Source organism: Thamnophis elegans, chromosome 13 (genome assembly GCF_009769535.1).
Source record: "Thamnophis elegans isolate rThaEle1 chromosome 13, rThaEle1.pri, whole genome shotgun sequence".
Taxonomy (NCBI): domain Eukaryota; kingdom Metazoa; phylum Chordata; class Lepidosauria; order Squamata; family Colubridae; genus Thamnophis; species Thamnophis elegans.
In genome coordinates, this window is record NC_045553.1 from 14673199 (window position 1) to 14691001 (window position 17803).

The following is a 17803-nucleotide window of genomic DNA, read 5'->3' on the forward strand; positions in this document are numbered from 1 at the left end:
AGTGCAATGCAATCCTGCGAAACCTCCATCTGTATCGGCAACTTTTTTCCACCACCCTTCAAATAATACAACAGTAATTGGTCTCATTTGTGACAGTGATGAATCTGCATAACAGGCGGGGGAGGTTGAACAGCTAGCTTTGTAGTACAGCAAGAACAATCTTGAGCTGAACACACTGAAAAACCGTAGAAACGGTGGTGGGTGTTTAGGAGAAACCATCCCATACTTCCACCTCTTACAATACTAGACAACACAGTATCAACAGTAGGGGACCTTCCAATTTCTAGGTTCTACCATATCTGAAGACCTAAAATGGACACCTAACATCAAAAAGTCATCAAAAAAGCACAGCAAAGAATGTTCTTTCAGCGTGAACTCAGAAAGTTCAAACTTCCCAAAGCAGCTGATTCTGTTCTACAGAGGAATGATTGAATCTGTCCTCTGCACCCCCAAAACTGTCTGGTTTGGCTCTGCAACCCCACAAGACAGACAGAGACTTTAGAGGATAATCAGAACTGCAGGAAAAACAATTATGGCCAACCTGCCTTCCATTGAGAACCTGGACACTGCAGGAGTCAAAAAGAGGGCTGTGAAAATAACTACAGACCCCTCGCATCCTGGACACAAATTGTTTCAACTCTTACCCTCAAAACAATGCTATAGGGCCGTGCACACCAGAACAACTAGACACAAGGAAACTTTTCCTCTCTGCTAAACAAATAATTCCCTCAACACTGTTAAATAATTTACCAAGAATGTATTACTATTCTTCTCTCTTCCTTCCTAGAATCTATCTCTCCCCTCTTATGACTATAACCATGTTGCTTGCATCTTCCAATTTATATTGTTTCATTTGTTTCCTGGTATGATCTGATAGCTTATTAGTATCCTATGACTATCACTAAGTGTTATATCTTATGATTCTGATGAGTGTATTTACTCTCTTCACGTACCCTGAGAGCATCTGCCCCAAAGACAATTCCTTGTGTCTCCAATCACACTTGGCTTGGTTAAATTCTTTTGGGGCCACTGTTTTAAGTTCTCTAACATTTAGTTCTGTCATTTAGTTTTGGTGTGTGTGTGTGACTGCGGGGACCCCGATGGGCTCCAAAATGGTTGAAAAGGCCACCCTGAGTTACGAAAGTGACTCGTGATCGGTCCTTGCACTTACAACCATCTGGGTTGCAGTATCCCTGGGTCAGGGGATCTGTATTTGCGACCTTTCTAGCTTTGTTTCCAACGAGCAAAGTCAATGGATTGTTCGCTTAACGAAGGCGTGATCGACATAACAACTGCAGGGATTCACTTAACAACACTGGCACCAAGGTCGTAAATCAAGCACAATTCCCTTAACATTGCCCAGCAATGGACCGTCTACTCCGAACTGTGGCCTTTAAGTCAAGGACTCTCCGCAATGATTTATTTCCCTGAACCATTTCTGTGAAACTGAGGCCTCTCTACAATCTTCCAACTATCAACAGCACAATTTCTATTTCTCCTCTCTTCCATTGCTCTAGTCTTAAGGTAAAGGCAAAGTTTCTCCTTGCACATATGTGCTAGTTGTTCCCAACTCTAGCGGGTGGTGCTCATCTCTGTTTCAAAGCCGAAGAGCCAGCGCTGTCCGAAGATGTCTCTGTGGTCATGTGGCCGGCATGACTCAACACCGAAGCTCACGGAACGCTGTTCCCTTCCTACCAAAGGTGGTTCCTATTTTCCACTTGCATTTTTACATGCTTTCGAACCGGTTGGCAGAAGCTGGGACAAGTAATGGGAGCTCACTCCGTTGCACGGCACTAGGGATCGAACCACCGACTGCCGACCTTTCTGATCGACAAGCTCAGCGTCTTAGCTACTGAGCCACCACATCCCTCTAGTTATAAATACCCCCAAAATGAACATTTTAAAACTGCCTTGGCCACCGTCACTGTTATTTTAAGATCATTCATGGTTAACAATTTCTCCAACATTTTGACTTTCAGATCCGCTCCAAAGATTCATTGGATTAATCTCCTTCCTAAAGCTTTTGTTTTGTTTGTTTTTAAAGAAGCTCGATAAGATCAAATCAGTTCTCTCTCTGTTTTGCCACTTCTAACGGTGGTGCAGATTTTGGCAACATTCAAAATGCTGAAAATCCCAATCTTGAAAAGCAAGAAATAGAACAGCAAGGAGATGGTTGAGGAGCACATGCAAAGTTTTTGTCTTCTTCTTCTTCCGGTTCTTTGGTTACCTAACAATGTGAAGTTGTTTCTCCTTCTGGTTTCCTTCCCAGACGTTTTACAGAGGCGAATTCTTGAAATTATGATTTGAAACCCTTTTTTTCACATAATGTTTTTTGGGGGGACGGGGGGGGAAATAGACATTTGGTCCAAGACAACTGTTGGCTCACACACACCACCCCCAAAGCTAAGCTTATCACATATAATTCTTGCATAAAATCCCTCTATTTTATGTGTTAATCCCATCATGGTGATCTTGAGGCTTCCCAATAATATTCTCCAGGTGAAATTAATACTTAGATTGCTTGATTGGTCAATGAGTGGTGTGGTGGCCTAGAAGCGGAGCTCTCATCTCATAATCAGGAGGCTGTAAGTTCGATCCTAGGTAGAGGCTGATATTTCTCTCTCTGTGCATGCTGAGAATATTATCTGCTGGAAAAAAACTCCATACTTGCAACAGGAAAGGGCATCCGGCCAATCAAACACTTTGCTAGCTCCATCAGTTGCTCAGACTCCACCCCGCAAGGGATTATGGGAGTCATTAAATGATGATGATAATTTGCTCCAATGAGATTCTTGGATAATACTTTTTCCCCCAAGGCAACAAACCTTCTAAAAGCTGCGGGGAAATCTTCAAAAAAGTTTGATACTTTAGAGAGATTTAAATAGCAACTACGCACGATGGACTTCTTGATTTGTTAAAAAAATGACAGTTAAGGGTGCTACCTAAAGAGGCTGGACCTGGCAGGAGACAAATTCAACCTCCAATTTAAAATCCTTAGGAGGAGCCTCTCTCCCCGAACCGGTTCTTGGAAGTGTGAAAGACACTTGCGTGGGCCCACAATTGGAGTCGGCAAGGAAGAAATTGTAACCCTGGGATGTCTCTGAGATGCCTTCACCGGGGGATGATGAAGTCCATAAACGTGTCTCCAAGAGTGGAACCGATGGTGTAGGTGGACAGGGTAGCCTAGCCCCGACCTTCCAGGAAGCCTAGGACAGAGTTCTCTGGATGCGTCAGGTAGGGTGTTGTTGTCCTCGCACAAGGCGAGTTGGACGCTGGAGGCGAACCACCGCTTGGCACAGCCCAGCCGGTATTGAAGCGTGGTCCGGTACAGGTTTTTGGCGTGTTTGGGGAAAATGATGGTTGTACTTTGATACCGCAGGGGCTTCTGACGCGGCTCGAACAGGAGCTGAGATTTATAGTTGCGCCAAGTGCAGTTGGGGGCCACTGTGACGACTCTCGTAGGTGGTGATGGTGGGGCGTGGGGTGGTAGAAGATGTCATCCCGGAAGTGTTTCTCTGAGCTGTACTTGATCTCCGAATTGCACCTGGGGAGGGGACAGAGAGGAGTAAGGAGGAGGGGATCCTGGTGGATCTAAGCCAGCATCCATCACAGCTAATCATCAACTGCTGGAATATATGGAATATAGAATAGAATAGAATAGAATAGCTATTGGAATAGAATAAAATAGATATAGAATAGATAGCTATAGAGTAGAATAGAGTAGAATAGAGTAGATAGAGTAGAATAAGTAGAATAGAGTAGAATAGAGTAGAATAGAGTAGAATAGAGTAGATAGCTATTGGAATAGAATAGCTATTGAATAGAATGGAATAGAGTAGAATAGAATAGCTATTAGAATAGAATAGAATAAATAACAGAGTTGAAAGTCACTTCCGGTTTGCTCGTAGGGGCTGTTTTTTGCCCCTCGGAGGTTTCAGGGAAGCCTCACGTGCCCTAACAAATAGCTGTGCGTGCCACATGTGGCACGCATGCCATAGGTTCACCATCATGGAACTAACCCATTTCTAAAGCCTAACCAGAAGACATTTATAAGAGATTAACGGAAGGGACCTTGTAGGTCATCTGGTCCAACCCCCCGCCCAAGCACGAGACACTGCACCATTTCTGACAGAGGGCAGTCCAGTCTCTTCTTGAAAGCTTTCAGGGATGAAGCTCCCACAACTTCTGAAAGCCACTTCTGTTCCATGTATTGATTGTTCTCACTGTCAAAAAATTCCTCCTTATTTCTAGGTTGAATCTCTCCTTGATCATTTTCCATCCATTATTCCTTGTTTGGCCTTCAGATACTTTGGAAAATAGGTTGACCCCCCCCTCCTCTCTGTGGCAGCCCCTCAAATATTTGAAGACTTCTATCCTGTCTCCCCTTGGCCTTCCCTTCACTAGACCGGCCATGCCCAGTTCCTGCAACCGTTCATTGTATGTTTTAGCCTCCAGTCCCCTCAATCATCTCGATTGCTCTTCTCTTGCACTTTTTCTAGAGTCTCAACATCTTTTTTATAGTCTGGTGACCAAAATTGGATGCAGTACTCTAGGTATGGCCTTACTAAGGCTTCACGAGTGGTATTAGGACCTCCCTTGATCTTGATTGCATCCCTCTGTTAATGCAGTTTAGGATTGCATTGGCTTTTTGGGGTGCTGCTGCACACTGCTGGCTCCTATTTAATTTGTTTTCCACTAAGACTCCAAGATCCCTCTCACAGTCACTGCTATTAAGCCTGGTTTCATCCAATCTATTTTGGGTCGTTTTGGGTTTTTCTTGCCTAAGTGTAGGACTTTACTTTTCTCTACATTGAATTTCCTTTTGTTAGAGAGGGGTTTATACTGTTTCTCAACCTTGCCAACACGAAGATGCCGTGAACACTCGGAGTCCACCCATGTTAAAATTCACAAGGTTGAGAAACACTTTTTTAAAGGAGGCGATTTGCTCCCTCTGCTGGATTATCTTCATGCTGAGCCCAGAAAGCCTTCTGTCAGCCATCTTTCCACTTCGATCCTTGCCTACGCCGACAAGTTGGACTTGATGACCTTGGGGGACCCCTTCCAATTGTAGAATTCCAAGATTAGCAAGTTGCCCAAAGGCAGCACTTTTGACAATTTTTGGCAAAGCCTCTGAAAGTACAAGCTTTTCTGCTCTAAAACAGCTCTTGTCTTTAGAAAAATGACTGTGGGCAGTATGCTGCTTACATCTCTCCCTCCCTCCCTCCCTCTCCCTCTCTCCCTCTCTCCTCTCTGAAAAAAAAAACCAGCAGTAGCTGAAGCAACTGCTGCCTTGGTATAAAAAGATTAAACGCCAGGCGTGGCTTTAGCCTTTGCCAACACCCTGAACCAGGCTTGCCTGGAGCAAAGCAGGCGAAACACAATCTATTTAATGAGTTTTGCAGCTCAGTTTAGAGCCCTGCAGAGAATTTGGTGGGGAAAACACCCGCTGGGTGGAGGAGACAATTGGGGAAATAATAATAATATTTTTTAAAAAAAAACGGTACCCACAATTGGCAGCCTCTTCGCAGCTTTATCTTCCAAATAAGTTCCCAGCGAGTTAGCAGCTACACCACCCTGCAAAATGTCGCTGGGGATATTTTCAGCCCATCCCTACCTTTGGCGGTGACCGCTTTGGGGGAAGGTTTAGGCGTGGGAGATAATTTGACTTCAGCATGGAGGCGTCAAGCTGCAAGCTCATTTATCTCCCTACCTGTTTGATGCACAGAATTCAAGGCCCGATTTCTGTTTCAAATTTTGAGATAAGGCAATGCAAGATCTAAGGGTTCCCTGCCTTTATCTCCCTCTCTTTGAAATCCAGGCATTGCTGGCAGCGGAAGAGAAAAATTGGCAACTCAGGGCTGAACTGTGGGGGCCTTGGAGTTGGTGGTTTTCTTGCAGACGTTTCATAACCCAACTGGGTAACATCATCAGTGCTAGAAGGGAGTGGGGTTTGGGAGATGAAGGAGGACAAGGAGGTGGAGGACAATGACTGTGGGGTCTTGGAGCTCTCTGAGCATAGTTGGTTTTCTTGCAGACATTTCATGACCCAACTAAGGTAACATCATCAGTGCTAGGTGGGAATGGAGTTTGCAGATAGGAAGAGGAAGGGGACTGTGGGGTTGGTGGTGCCCTCTGAGCTTCCCTTGTTTCTTGCAGACATTTCATGACCCAACTAGGTAACATAATCAGTGCTAGGAGGGAGAGGGGTTTTGTCCTCTGTTTATATATATATATTACTTGCCCTGTCAGTATTGGTGCTCTTTTCTTCTTGGTAGTTCCTTGATTGGTTTATTGTTTGTAAATAAACAAACAGAAAGCCCCACTCCCTTTTAGCCCTGATAATGTTACTTAGTTGGGTCACGAAATGTCTGCAAGAAACACAACCAAGCTCAGAGAGCACCAAGGACTCCACAGTTGTTGACCACCACCACCACCTCCTCCTCCTCCTGCTCCTGCTCCTCCTGCTCCTCCTCCTCCCCCCCCCTACATACCTCACTCTCTGTTACATTGATGATGTTGCCCAGCTGGATAATGAAATGTCTGCAAGAAACAACCAAGTTCAGAGACCAAGGACCCCCCACACACAGTTCCCCCCCCAACAAACCCCACTTCCTTCTAACACTGATGATGTTATCTAGTTGGGTCCTAAAATGTTTGAAAGAAAAACCATTAGGTTCCGAAGGCACCAAGGACCCAGCCATCATTTCCCATCCCTCCACATTCCCACAAAACCATTGCAATGAAAACAGCCCTCCATCCATCCATAAATTCTGCAAATTTTATTTTCTTTTCTTGCAGGAGGTGGAGAAAGGGCAGAAGCCACCCAAGAGCAACCTGTATGTTACCTGATTTCCTGTGCCGGCTCAGGTTTGACCTCGATGCTTTCTCCGAAAAACACCGGTACATCCGAGGTCTGATTTCAGAGGCAGAGGAGTTCAGAAAAACATTAGGAATCTGTAGGGAGGGAAAAAGGCAGGAAATCAACCAGAAATTAAAAAAAAAAAGAACGGGAACAAATCTTGATTTAATTCAAATAAACGTCTGGTCTTTATAAACCACTCTGAAGTCCATCCATGTTACACAAACCTCAGCATCATAAGGTAGGTAGATGTTAACAGACACACAAAATTTTATTTTGGGATACAATCAAGATCAAGGGAGGTCCTAATACCTCTCTATAAAGCCCTAGTAAGACCACATCGAGAGTACTTCATCCAGTTTTGGTCACCACACTATAAAAAAGATGTTGAGAGTCTAGAAAGAGTGCAGAGAAGAGCAACCAGGATGATGAGGGCAGTGTTTCTCAACCTTGGCAACTTGAAGATGTCTAGACTTCAACTCCCAGAATTCCCAGCCAGCAAATGCCTTCAGGAGTTGTGGGAGCTTCACCAGTGGAAGCTTTCAAGAAGATACTGGACTGCCATATGTCAGAAATGATGTAGGGTCTCGTCCTTGGGTGGGGGGTTGGACTAGATGACCTACCAGGCTCCTTCCAACTAGTTGTAGTTACTAATTGTAGCTATAGCTGTTACTAGTTGTAGTTGTACAAGTAGTCTTCCACTTACTACTGAAGCGACCATTTGAACTTCCAACAGATTAGGGTTAGTCAAATGTTTCCCAAACTTGGCAACTTGAAGACGGATGGACTTCAACTCCCAGAATTCCTCATGGCCGGAGAATGCTGGGAGTTGAAGTCCAGATATTTTAAAATTGCCGAAGTTAAGAAATACTGTTCTAAAACATCTGGAAGGTCTTCCTTTCAATCGGTTATGCATAAAGGCGGCAGTATTCCCAGCTGCAGGGGGCAATTTGCATGGGGGGGGAAAAACTCCCGACATGATATTTTGGCATGAGATTTATGAAATAGCAGATGGGAATTTTCTGGATAGCAGCCTTTATCAGTACCCAGAGATGCTGTTTACACACTCCAGGGAGCATCCAAATGAAACGGAGAACAATGCATATTTTGGATGTGTGCAGAGTGTGTTGATTCAGTGCGACAATCATCCTAAATCTTCCTGGTGCAAACAGAAAGAAAGGACATTAAAAGAAGCAGGTGTATTTTTCCCTTGAACTGCCTGGAGAAGGAACAATTCCCAAGCACAATGAGGGAGGGAGGTGGAGAGAGAAAGAAGGAAGGAAGGATAGAAAAGGAGGGAGGGCTGGACAAAGGAAGGAAGAAAGGAAAGAAGGAAGGAAGGACATAAAAGGGAGGGAGGAAGAAGGGATAGAAGAGGGAGGGAAGGAGGGAGAAGGGAAGGAAGGACAGAAAAGGAGGGAGGGAGAATGGAAGAAAAAAGAACAGATAGGGAGGAAGGGATGGAGGAAGGAAGTGAAAGAAGGAAGGAAGGAAGGAAAGAGAAGGAAAGGACAGAAAAGGAGGGAAGGATGGACAAAGGAAGGAAGGAAAGAGGGAAGGAAGGACAGAAAAGGGAGGGAGGGAAGGAGGAAAATAAGAAGGGAAAAGGGAAGGAAGGACAGAAAAAGAGGGAGGGAGGAAGAAAGAAGAAAAGGGAGGGAAGGAGGGAGGGGGAATGGAAGAAAAAAGGATAGTAAAGGATGGAGGAAGGAAGGAAGGAAGGAACTTCAGACAACCTAGAGAGAATCAGACCTCCCTGAAAATAAAACCCTGAAATATGAGCAAACAAAACGGCATTCATTGCAAAAAGATAAAAGAAATTGGCACTGAATTAAAAGCTGTAACCTCCTGGAAAAAACAGAAGGCATTTCATCCGCAAAGCTCTTAGGGACTAGCACCTTGATTGGCATTGTTTGAAAATTGACAGGAATGTCTCCAGTATTCCGTGCGGAAGGAGTCATGAGCCTTTTCTCCCACATATTTCCTTTGGAGCCAGCACTTCTTTCTCTCTGGAATACGCTCCTTTTACGTTTACCTGGATCATAAACCTGCCGATCCAGGAACGTCAGGAAGAATTCAAAGGGGTTTTAGCAGCTCAAAGAAGAGAGGAGACCAAGGGGAGAGCCGATCAGCCATGCAACTTAAATATGAAATAGAGAGTTGAGCAGAATTTCTAATTCTGTTCTGGATTTTCCAGAAGCAAAACAGGGAAGTCTCATCCCCTCCAAGCTTTGATCTTAAAGGTAAAGGTTCCCCTTGCACATATGTGCTAATTGTTCCCGACTCTAGGGGCAGTGCTCATCTCGGTTTCAAAGCTGTGGTTATGTGGCCGGCGTGGACTAAATGCTGAAGGTGCACGGAAATGCTGTTACCTTCCCTCCAAAGGTGTTTCCTATTTTTCTACTTGTGTTTTTACGTGCTTTCAAACTGCTAGGTTGGCAGAAGCTGGGACAAGGAACGGGAGCTCACTCCGTTACATGGTGCTAGGGATTCAAACCGCCGAACTGCCGACCTTTCTGAGTGGTCTTAACCACTCAGTCAGCAAAACAGGGAAGCCTTCCCCTCCAATCTTTGGATCTAAAGTGGGCCCCCAAACAACACGATTTCTATTTCCACCACGGGAATCGAGCTTCCCTCGAGGGGTTAAAGGCAGAGATACGCCACACCTCTTCTACAGCTAGCCTGCCAGGCACAATTTCAGTAACCACAAACAGACGAAGGCTTGAAATCCTAGCAATGCAAGCGATGCGGGTGCCAGAACGAAGAGGTGCCCCTGGCCAAAAAAATGAAGAAAAAAAAGAGAGAGAAAATACCAACCCAAAATAAAAACAATCCGAAGCCAAGGAATCTTAGCTCGGTGCCAAGGCGGGCGGAATGGGGGCACTCCGAAGAAGTGGTGGGAGGCGAGCAAAGTTTCCCCACGCTTCTTGCGAGGCAGAAGGCCTTTGTGCCGTGATTCCCAGACCCCACCTGGAATGCTGCGTCCAATTTTGGTCACCCCATTACGAATAGATGTGGGGACTTTTGGAAAAAAAAGGTTCAGAGAAGAGCAAACTAAGAGGATCAAAGGCCTGGAGACGAAACCATACGAAGAACGGCTGCAGGAATTGGGTCTGGGTAGTCTAAAGAAAAGAAGAATTAAGGGTGACAGGATAGCTGTATTTCAGTATTTAAGGGGCTGCCAACAAAGAAGAAGGGGTCAAATTATTCTCCAAAGCACCAGAAGGCAGGACGAGAAACAATGGATGCAAACTAACCAAAGAGAGAAGCAACCTGGAATCAAGGAGAAGCTTCCTAACAGTCAGGACAATTAAGCAGTGGAGTCGTGGGAATCAAAAATGTTAGCAACCAGTTCTCTGCCCGGTTGCTGGGCGTGGCCTACTTGGTCACCTGCACCATGGCCAGGGGGTGGGGTGGCATTTTGCCCTCCCCAGGCTCCCGAGGCTTTTCTGGAGCTTCCAGGAGGGTGAAAACAGCCTCCCCCGGGCTCTGGAAGCCCTTTGGACTTCTGAACCTCATTCAAGGCCCATTTTTCGCCCTCCCAGAGCCTCTGTGAGCCCTGCACTCATCTGGCATCGAAAACGGGCTGCGTGGAGACTCCAGGGAGGGGGTGGCTGGGCGTGGTCAACCAGTCCTTGCAACTACCAGTTTGGCAAGCCAGATTAAAATTAACATCCAGTTTGCCCAAACCGGTTCAAAACGGCTGAATCCCACCCCTTTGTCACTAGAGCAGTGTTTCTCAACCTTGGCAACTTGAAGATGTCTGGACTTCAACTCCCAGAATTCCCCAGCCAGCATTCACCAAGTTGCCAAGGTTGAGAAACACTGCACTAGAGGTTGTGGGTGCTCCCATCACTGGAGGTTTTTAAGAAGAAACTGTCACTTGCCTGAGACGGTGTAGGTTCTGTTTGAGCAGGGGGCTGGGCTAGAAGACCTCCAAGGTCCCTTCCAGCTTTATTCTGATTGATTGATGGATTGATTGATTGGGTTTGACTCTCTTTTTTGGCAAGCCTAGAAGGAGCCATCCAAGAAAGATCAATGCAGGAGGGCTAGCGAACTTTGAGAGTTACAGCGGCACTGAGAAAAGTGACTTTTGGCCAGTCCTCACACTCACAACCACTGCTGTATCCCCATGGTCACATGATCAAAATTCAGGCACTGGGCATTTATGACGGTTGTCATATCCTGGGTTCATACGGTCACCCCTTGTGACCTTCCCAGCCAACACAGGAAGCCGGATTCACTTAACAACTGCACGATTCACTTAACAACTGCCACGATTTGCTGAACCACCGTGAGAAACAAGGAGAGGAAATCGGAGACGACTCACTTCACAAAACTAGGCCTTGCTTAGAGAGTGGAAATTCTGCTCCCAACTGTGGTCGTAAGTTGAAGACTTACCTCCAAAATAATAGGACCTCCCCGAAAATAAGGCCAAGCACTTATTTTTGGAGGGAGGGGTGCCAAAAGAAAATAAGATCTTATTTTGGGGGAACTGCGGTATCTGTTAAGGCAGTGATGGCTAACCTTTTCTTCCTCCGGTGCCAAAAGCACTCATGTGCGCACTGTCACACATGCACGCGTGCCCACAGCCATAATGCAATGCCCCTCCCATGCACTCCACCCCCTGCACATCTGCATATGACACCCCCATGCTCCCCTCACGCCCCGTCCATGTGTGTGTGACCCAATGGTGGGTTCTGGATCCATACGGTTGGAACAGGCCCGGCGTCGCCCACATGAATGCATGCAGTGCACACATGCGTTGTACCTGCCTGAGACGCCTCCGTAAGCCTCCGTGATGCTCCAGCTGCTAGGAAGAGCATCGCGCAGGCGTCGAGCACGCCATGTGCATGCGTGGAAGTGCCAAAGGCTTAAAAGACAGGTAAGGAGCTTGGGTGGGTGGGGGTGGGGGCCTGGAGCACCATATCGGAACGGTATCCTGTGCTCCGGGCAGACTCCAGTACACTCGCACCGGGGCGTACCTCCTGCAAGGTGTGACCCCCCTCGTGCTCGCCCTGTGCATGCGCTCACAACCCCCCTCTGCCCCCTTTTGGCCTCCCATCCCAAAACAGCACTGGGGACAGGAGAATCTCCGGAGATCTGGGAAGGCACAGGGTGCAGAAAGTGAGGAGAAAGGTATGTGCATGCGTCTCCCACCTGCAGGACAACCCCCAAAATCAGCTGGCTGACAGGAGGCGCGCATGCTGGGCAACAGTTCGCGTACTTGCCGAGAGGGCTCCGTGTGCCACCTGTGTTATGTGTGCCATAGGTTTGCCATCAAGGTGTTAAGGGATCACTCGCGAAGAGAACTTCACTTCCGCACGTGGCGCAAACTGAGTAGTTGCAGTGAGGAACTTGTGACTTTTCCTAAGAGCCAAGAAGTATACAGTTTTGGAAAATCCTCATGCCCAGATAGATGCTCAACCCGGACAGGTAAAAAAAATCCAGCAGATACTTAAAACTGGGTGAATGGGAATCTTGGCGAGGTCTTTTTCAAGTCAGGCGGTGGCTTCTGGGTTACAGAAACGAAGCCCCTGGCACTTCCTGAGGTTGCAAACCCAGAACCCAGGGATTTCGGTTTTTTCTTCCTTTTGTTTGTTTGGAGAGGGACAAATTAGCAAGTTTCCTCCAGCCAACCAAAGGGAGGGGACCTGCCAAGACCTCAATTTTCCCAAGGGAAGTTTGCCATAAAGACATTTTTTTTCAAAACAAAAACCTGTAGGGCCTCTTCATTTTTTAATCTGACTGCCGGAACAAGGCAAGTTAGCACTCTGGAAAATTCTGTTTTTTCTTCCTTTTTCTTTCTGTACTTAGAAAGACAATGGAACTGAGCTCCACTGGGTTTGTTGTGGCCCACCAGTGGCCAGTAGAGCTGGCTACTAGATTCGGACAGTGAGGAGGTTGGGGAGGAACCTGGGCCAGTCCTGGAGTCTGGGAAAGGGTCTGATGAGGGCTCTGTGGCGGAGGCAGAGAGGGGGCCAGGGCTGTCTGACCGTTATCAGCTGCCTTTGGAGTCGGACATCAGTGAGGCAGAAGAACAGCTGGAGCCTGTTCCCAGTATGCGCATGCGCAGAGTTGCCAGACAATGGGAACAGCTAAAGAACAGGGGTTGACTTGGGAGGAAGGCCACAGGTGGATGATGAATGGCCCCTCCCAGAGGAAATAAAAGAGGAGCGAAAGGGGAGTGGAGTTTGCAGGAGATAATTAGTTTGCTTAATGGGTTTGTGACTCTCCGAGGCTCCTTGCCAAGTTCTGCAGATATCAGCCTGTCAACTCTCCAAGCCAGATAAGGTCTTTGACTGCAAATCCTCCCTTGAAAGACTTTGCTGGATGTGAATGAGCAGAATTCACAGCAAATTAATAAAAGGAGTTTTTGTCGGGACCAGGAGTTTACTGCATGCTCTTGGGAAGCCAGAACAGGGCTCTGATAAATTGCAACTGGTTCTCACAAAGACCCACACAGACAGGCCACAAATGAGGCCACAACTTCCGCTCACCCACATTTTGCTCCAGTTGTAGCTAAACTCATAGGACACTTGTCCTCAGCATGGTGAATATGTTACAGATTCATTTGCTCACAGTTAAAATGCGTCACTACAGCTCACTATTTAATTTAGCGTGCGAGGAAACACCACCCAATTAATTATTTTGGGAGATAACACGTTCCGCCCTTCTCCTTCGCATTTCACAACCTTAATCTGTTTTGGGGGACCTAGACGCTTCCACATGCCTCCCCTCTCTCTCTCTCTCCCTCCCTCCCCTTCCCTCTCCCCCCCTCTCTCTCATACACATACACACTTCTCTTTTCTCTTTCCTCTCTCCCTCCCATCTCTTTCTCTCTCTCTCTCCTTCTCCTTCTTCTCTTTCTTCCTCCTCTTCCTCTTCTCTCTCTTTCTCTCTTCTCTCTCTGCTCTCCTCTCTCTCTCCTCTTTCTCTCTCTCTCACTTCTCTTTTCTCTTTCCTCTCTCCCTCCCCTCTCTTCCTCTCTCTTTCTTTCTCCCTCCTCTCTTTCTCTCTCTCTTCTCTTTTTCCCTCTTCTCTCTCTCTCTCTCCCTTTTCTTTCTCTCCCTGTCTTTTCTCTCTCTTTCTTCTCTCTCTCTCTCTCCTCCATGAGGACTGGGAAGCTGAAGCTTTCCACAAACACACTTGCACAGCCAATATAATATCCTGCAGAACTTTGACCTGAGCCCCACTCTGGTTGTGTGAAACGAAACTCGTCTTCCAAATAAGAAAATCAACAAAATTGGATTCCTATATATACAGTTTACAGTATGTACACACACACACACACACACACACACACACACACACACACACACACACACACAATGTCCCGGATGTAAAACATAATTAAACCAAATATTTCAGTATTTAATGACTAGCTGATGATCAAGCAATCAGATAGACATCTGAGAAATTTAAAAAAAAATAGAAACATTGCTATGCCTGCAGTTTGGATGAGAAACGGTGATAGTTCAACCAGCAAAACACTCCACCAATCGTATTGATTTCCAACCTAATTCATTGCAGAGAAGCAAATAGTATGGAGTTGTTGCAATTGGTTTTTATTAATTTCATCCTGTCTTTGTTATTTTTATAAATAAGTCAAGGCAGCAAACATCCTTCTTCCTCTTGCTCTTTATCCCACAACAGCAACCCTGTGAAGTAGGCTGGGCTGAGAGAAAGATTGGTCCAAGGTTACCCAACTGGTTTTCATGCTTAAGGCAGCACTAGAATTCCCAGTCTCCTGGTGATTGGCCCAATGTCAGCCAGCTCGTTTTCATGCCTAAGGCAGGACTACAACTCACCGTCTCCTGGTGATTGGCCCAGTCACCCACCCCTAAGGCAGAACTAGAACTCACTGTCTCCTGGTGATTGACTTAAAGTCGCCCAGCCAACTTTCATGTTTAAGGCGAGACTAGAACTCACCATCTCCTGGTTTCAATGAAGTAGCACGTAAAGCGTGTTCAGCTATTACAGCACGCAAAGTCTACACCTCAGCAGAGATTGCAGCAATCCAAATTAAAATCTGAGTTTCTTTGAACAAGGATGGCAAATTGAAAACTCAAATTCACAGACACACACAGAAAGTCAAAAGCCATTTCCCCCCAAAAAATCTTACCAGCTTCCCTTCTGGCCCATCTCTCCTGGGCCCCTGATCCAGGATTTCTGTGCAGGAATTCTTCTCCACAGCTTTGTTCTCGGCTCTGCCCGGAGACAAGGAATAGAAAGGGGGGCTTGGGCTGGGGGGCAGCCCCGAATCAGGACTGTCCAGCAAACTCTCCTGGTTCTTTTCCTTGTTGGTGTTGTCCATACCTTGGAACTGCAGGTGACCCACCATGACTGGTTGGGGGGAGGGAGAGAGGAAGGTGGAAAGAAAAGTGGGTCAGCAACAGTGGTGGGTTCTGGATCCCGTTGCAACCGGTACAGTTGCAACGGGGCACGGCGTCCTCCACATGAATGTGCGCTTGCGTCTTACTGTTGCAACACCTCCACGATGCTCCAGCTGCTTGGCGGAGCATCGTGCAGGCGCTGTACGCACGGTGCGCATGCACAGAAACACCAAAGACTTTAAAGACAGGTAAAGAGTGTGGGCGGGAGGGTACCTGGTGCTCTGGCCCGGCGTACTGGGGCATACCGCCTGCAACCCATCCACCACTGGTCAGGAAGATAAAATCCACCAAGCTGCCAAAAATCCACCTCTGCCTGGGAGGGCCAAGAACGGGGAATGGGGTGGGGTAGTTTTGTGGCCCGCCAGCAGCTAGCAGAGCTGGTGGCAGACTCAGACAGCAAGGAGGTTTGGGAGGAACCTGGGCCAGTCCTGGAGTCTGTGGAAGGCTCTGATGAGGGTTCTGTGTCGGAGGCAGAGAGGAGGCCAGAGCAGTATGCCTTCGGAGTTGGAGATCAGTGGGGCAGATGAACAGTAGGAGCCTATTCCCAGTGTGTGCATGCGCAGAGCTGCCAGGAGACGGGAACAGCTAAGAAACAGGGGCCAACTTGGGAGTAAAGCCACAAGTGGGCAGTGAATGGCCCATCCCATAGGGAATAAAGAGGAGCAAAAGGGGAGTGGAGTTTGCGGGAGACCATTAGTTCAGGTGAAGATCTGTTCCTGACTTCTTGCCAAGGAATTGCTGCTACAGCATGGTGTTTGGAAGATATCGGCCTAGCAGCTCTCCAAGCCTGATAAAGGTCTGTAGTTGTAAAATCTCATGAAAGACTGTTGGCCGGGACTTTGCTGGAGAGGAACTCCCTTTAACCTAAATAAAAGAGGTTTTATCGGGATGAGGAGTCGGCTTCATGATCTTGGGAGGCCTAGGTAGAACAGGTAGGTAATTCATTTTCCCAAGCAGACACCTGAGAAACTGGGCCTGTTGTGGAGGGTCCAGTCGAAACAAAACAGCAGCTGGCTTTTAAACTTAAACTAAAAAATGATGTTGTTATATTGCTGCATGCATGTCGTATTTACACATGATTTCTATTTTCTCAAAGGACCTCACGTGGGCCGGACTGGGGCAGCCAAAAGGCCAGATGTGTCCCAGGGACCCTACAATGCCAAGGTTTGGCCAAGAGGAAGGGGCAGGAGAGGGTAGCCACCAGGTGATCCCCAAAAGATTAAAGGACCTGCCCGTCCTTTTTCACAGGGCCTACCTTGAAAAGGGGTTAGGAGATTCTCCCTTCTGTTTCTCAGAGGCAGGGTTAAGTGGGAGCTGGGGGTCTAGACGAGTCGTCTCAAGCCCACCCAACACTCATGTGGAGTGACCTTTCCCAGTCTCAGCTCAAACTAGGGGAAAAAAATCAAGAATGAGTCTCACCCAAAGTATCCAAAATAGCAAATTGAAGGAGCGGTTATAGTCAGCTTGGTTCCCAAACTGGGATTTGGGGTCTGGCAAACCCCCTTTGCTTCTAAGGGGTGGTCTTACACACACACACACACACACACACACACACACTCAACCTCTTTCACTTTCTTGCAGGTGGGAACTGCAGATCCCCTAGCAATCTTAAACTGGAATGCAAAAGTTTTCCAAAACCTTGAATTTTAATCCCACATTCTGCTCACATGGAGTTGCAAACCTCCGGTAAATTCACAATTGGGAAAAGCTGTTTTTTTTGTCTGCCCCAAGACAGGTTTGCACCCATTCAGGGTCTGAAGCCCTGAAAGGGAAGCCAGGAGAAATAGGGGGACGGGACGGGACGGGGGACAACAGGGAGCAATATTCATCTCACTCTTCCTGCACCCTCCACCCGAAATAACGACCCCCCACTCCAGGAATCGGCCAAAGCCTCTAAAGGCATTTCTTCTGCCCCGTTCCACCCCCTGCCCCGACCCCAACCCAGCCCAACCTAGCCAAGGTCCCCTCTACGGAGCCCCGATTGCCCCGCCGAGAGCGCAGGGCGCATACGGGCCGGGGCGCACAGAGTCCGAAGGCGCACGGTTGGAACCCTGCGCTCCGGGGCAATCCAGTGCCCGGGTGAGTGGCTGAGTGGAGTGTCCGGAGGCCGTCGGCTGCTTCTCCAAGCCTCCTGCCTCTGCCCTGAATCCGCTGCTGCTGTGAGAGTGCCGGAGCGCAGGATAGAGAAGGCGCAGAGCAAGCGGGCGATATCAAGCGGCGCGCCCGGCTCCTTCCTTCCCTCCTTCTTTCCTTCTCCTTCTTTCCTTCCTTCCTTCTCCCTCTCTCCCTTTCTTTCATCCTTCCCTCCCTCCCTCCCTTCTTCCCTCCTCCCTCCTTCTTTCCTTCCTTCTCCTTCCTTCCCCCTCCCTCCTTCCCTCCGTCTCTTTCCTTCTCTCTCCTTCCTTCTTTCTTTCCCTCCCTTCTTCCCTCCCTCTCTCCTTTCTTTCCTTCCTTCTCCTTCCCTCCTTCTTTCCTTCTCCCTCCCTCCTTTTCTCCTTCCCTTTCTCCCACTCTCCCTTCTTCTTTCCTTCCTTCCTCCCTTTTCCCT

At 47.6% G+C, this 17803-nt stretch overlaps 1 protein-coding gene across 1 annotated transcript; it reads right to left on the minus strand.

Moving 5' to 3' along the window:
• Positions 1-1865: 1865 nt before the first annotated feature.
• On the minus strand, positions 1866-17143 carry RFLNA (refilin A). Its single transcript, XM_032228887.1, is given in 6 exon segments — positions 1866-3474; positions 3477-3544; positions 6846-6903; positions 6906-6954; positions 14985-15205; positions 16511-17143. Coding segments are annotated over 5 exon segments (930 nt in total). The 5' UTR covers positions 15204-15205; positions 16511-17143; the 3' UTR covers positions 1866-2938.
• Positions 17144-17803: the final 660 nt, after the last annotated feature.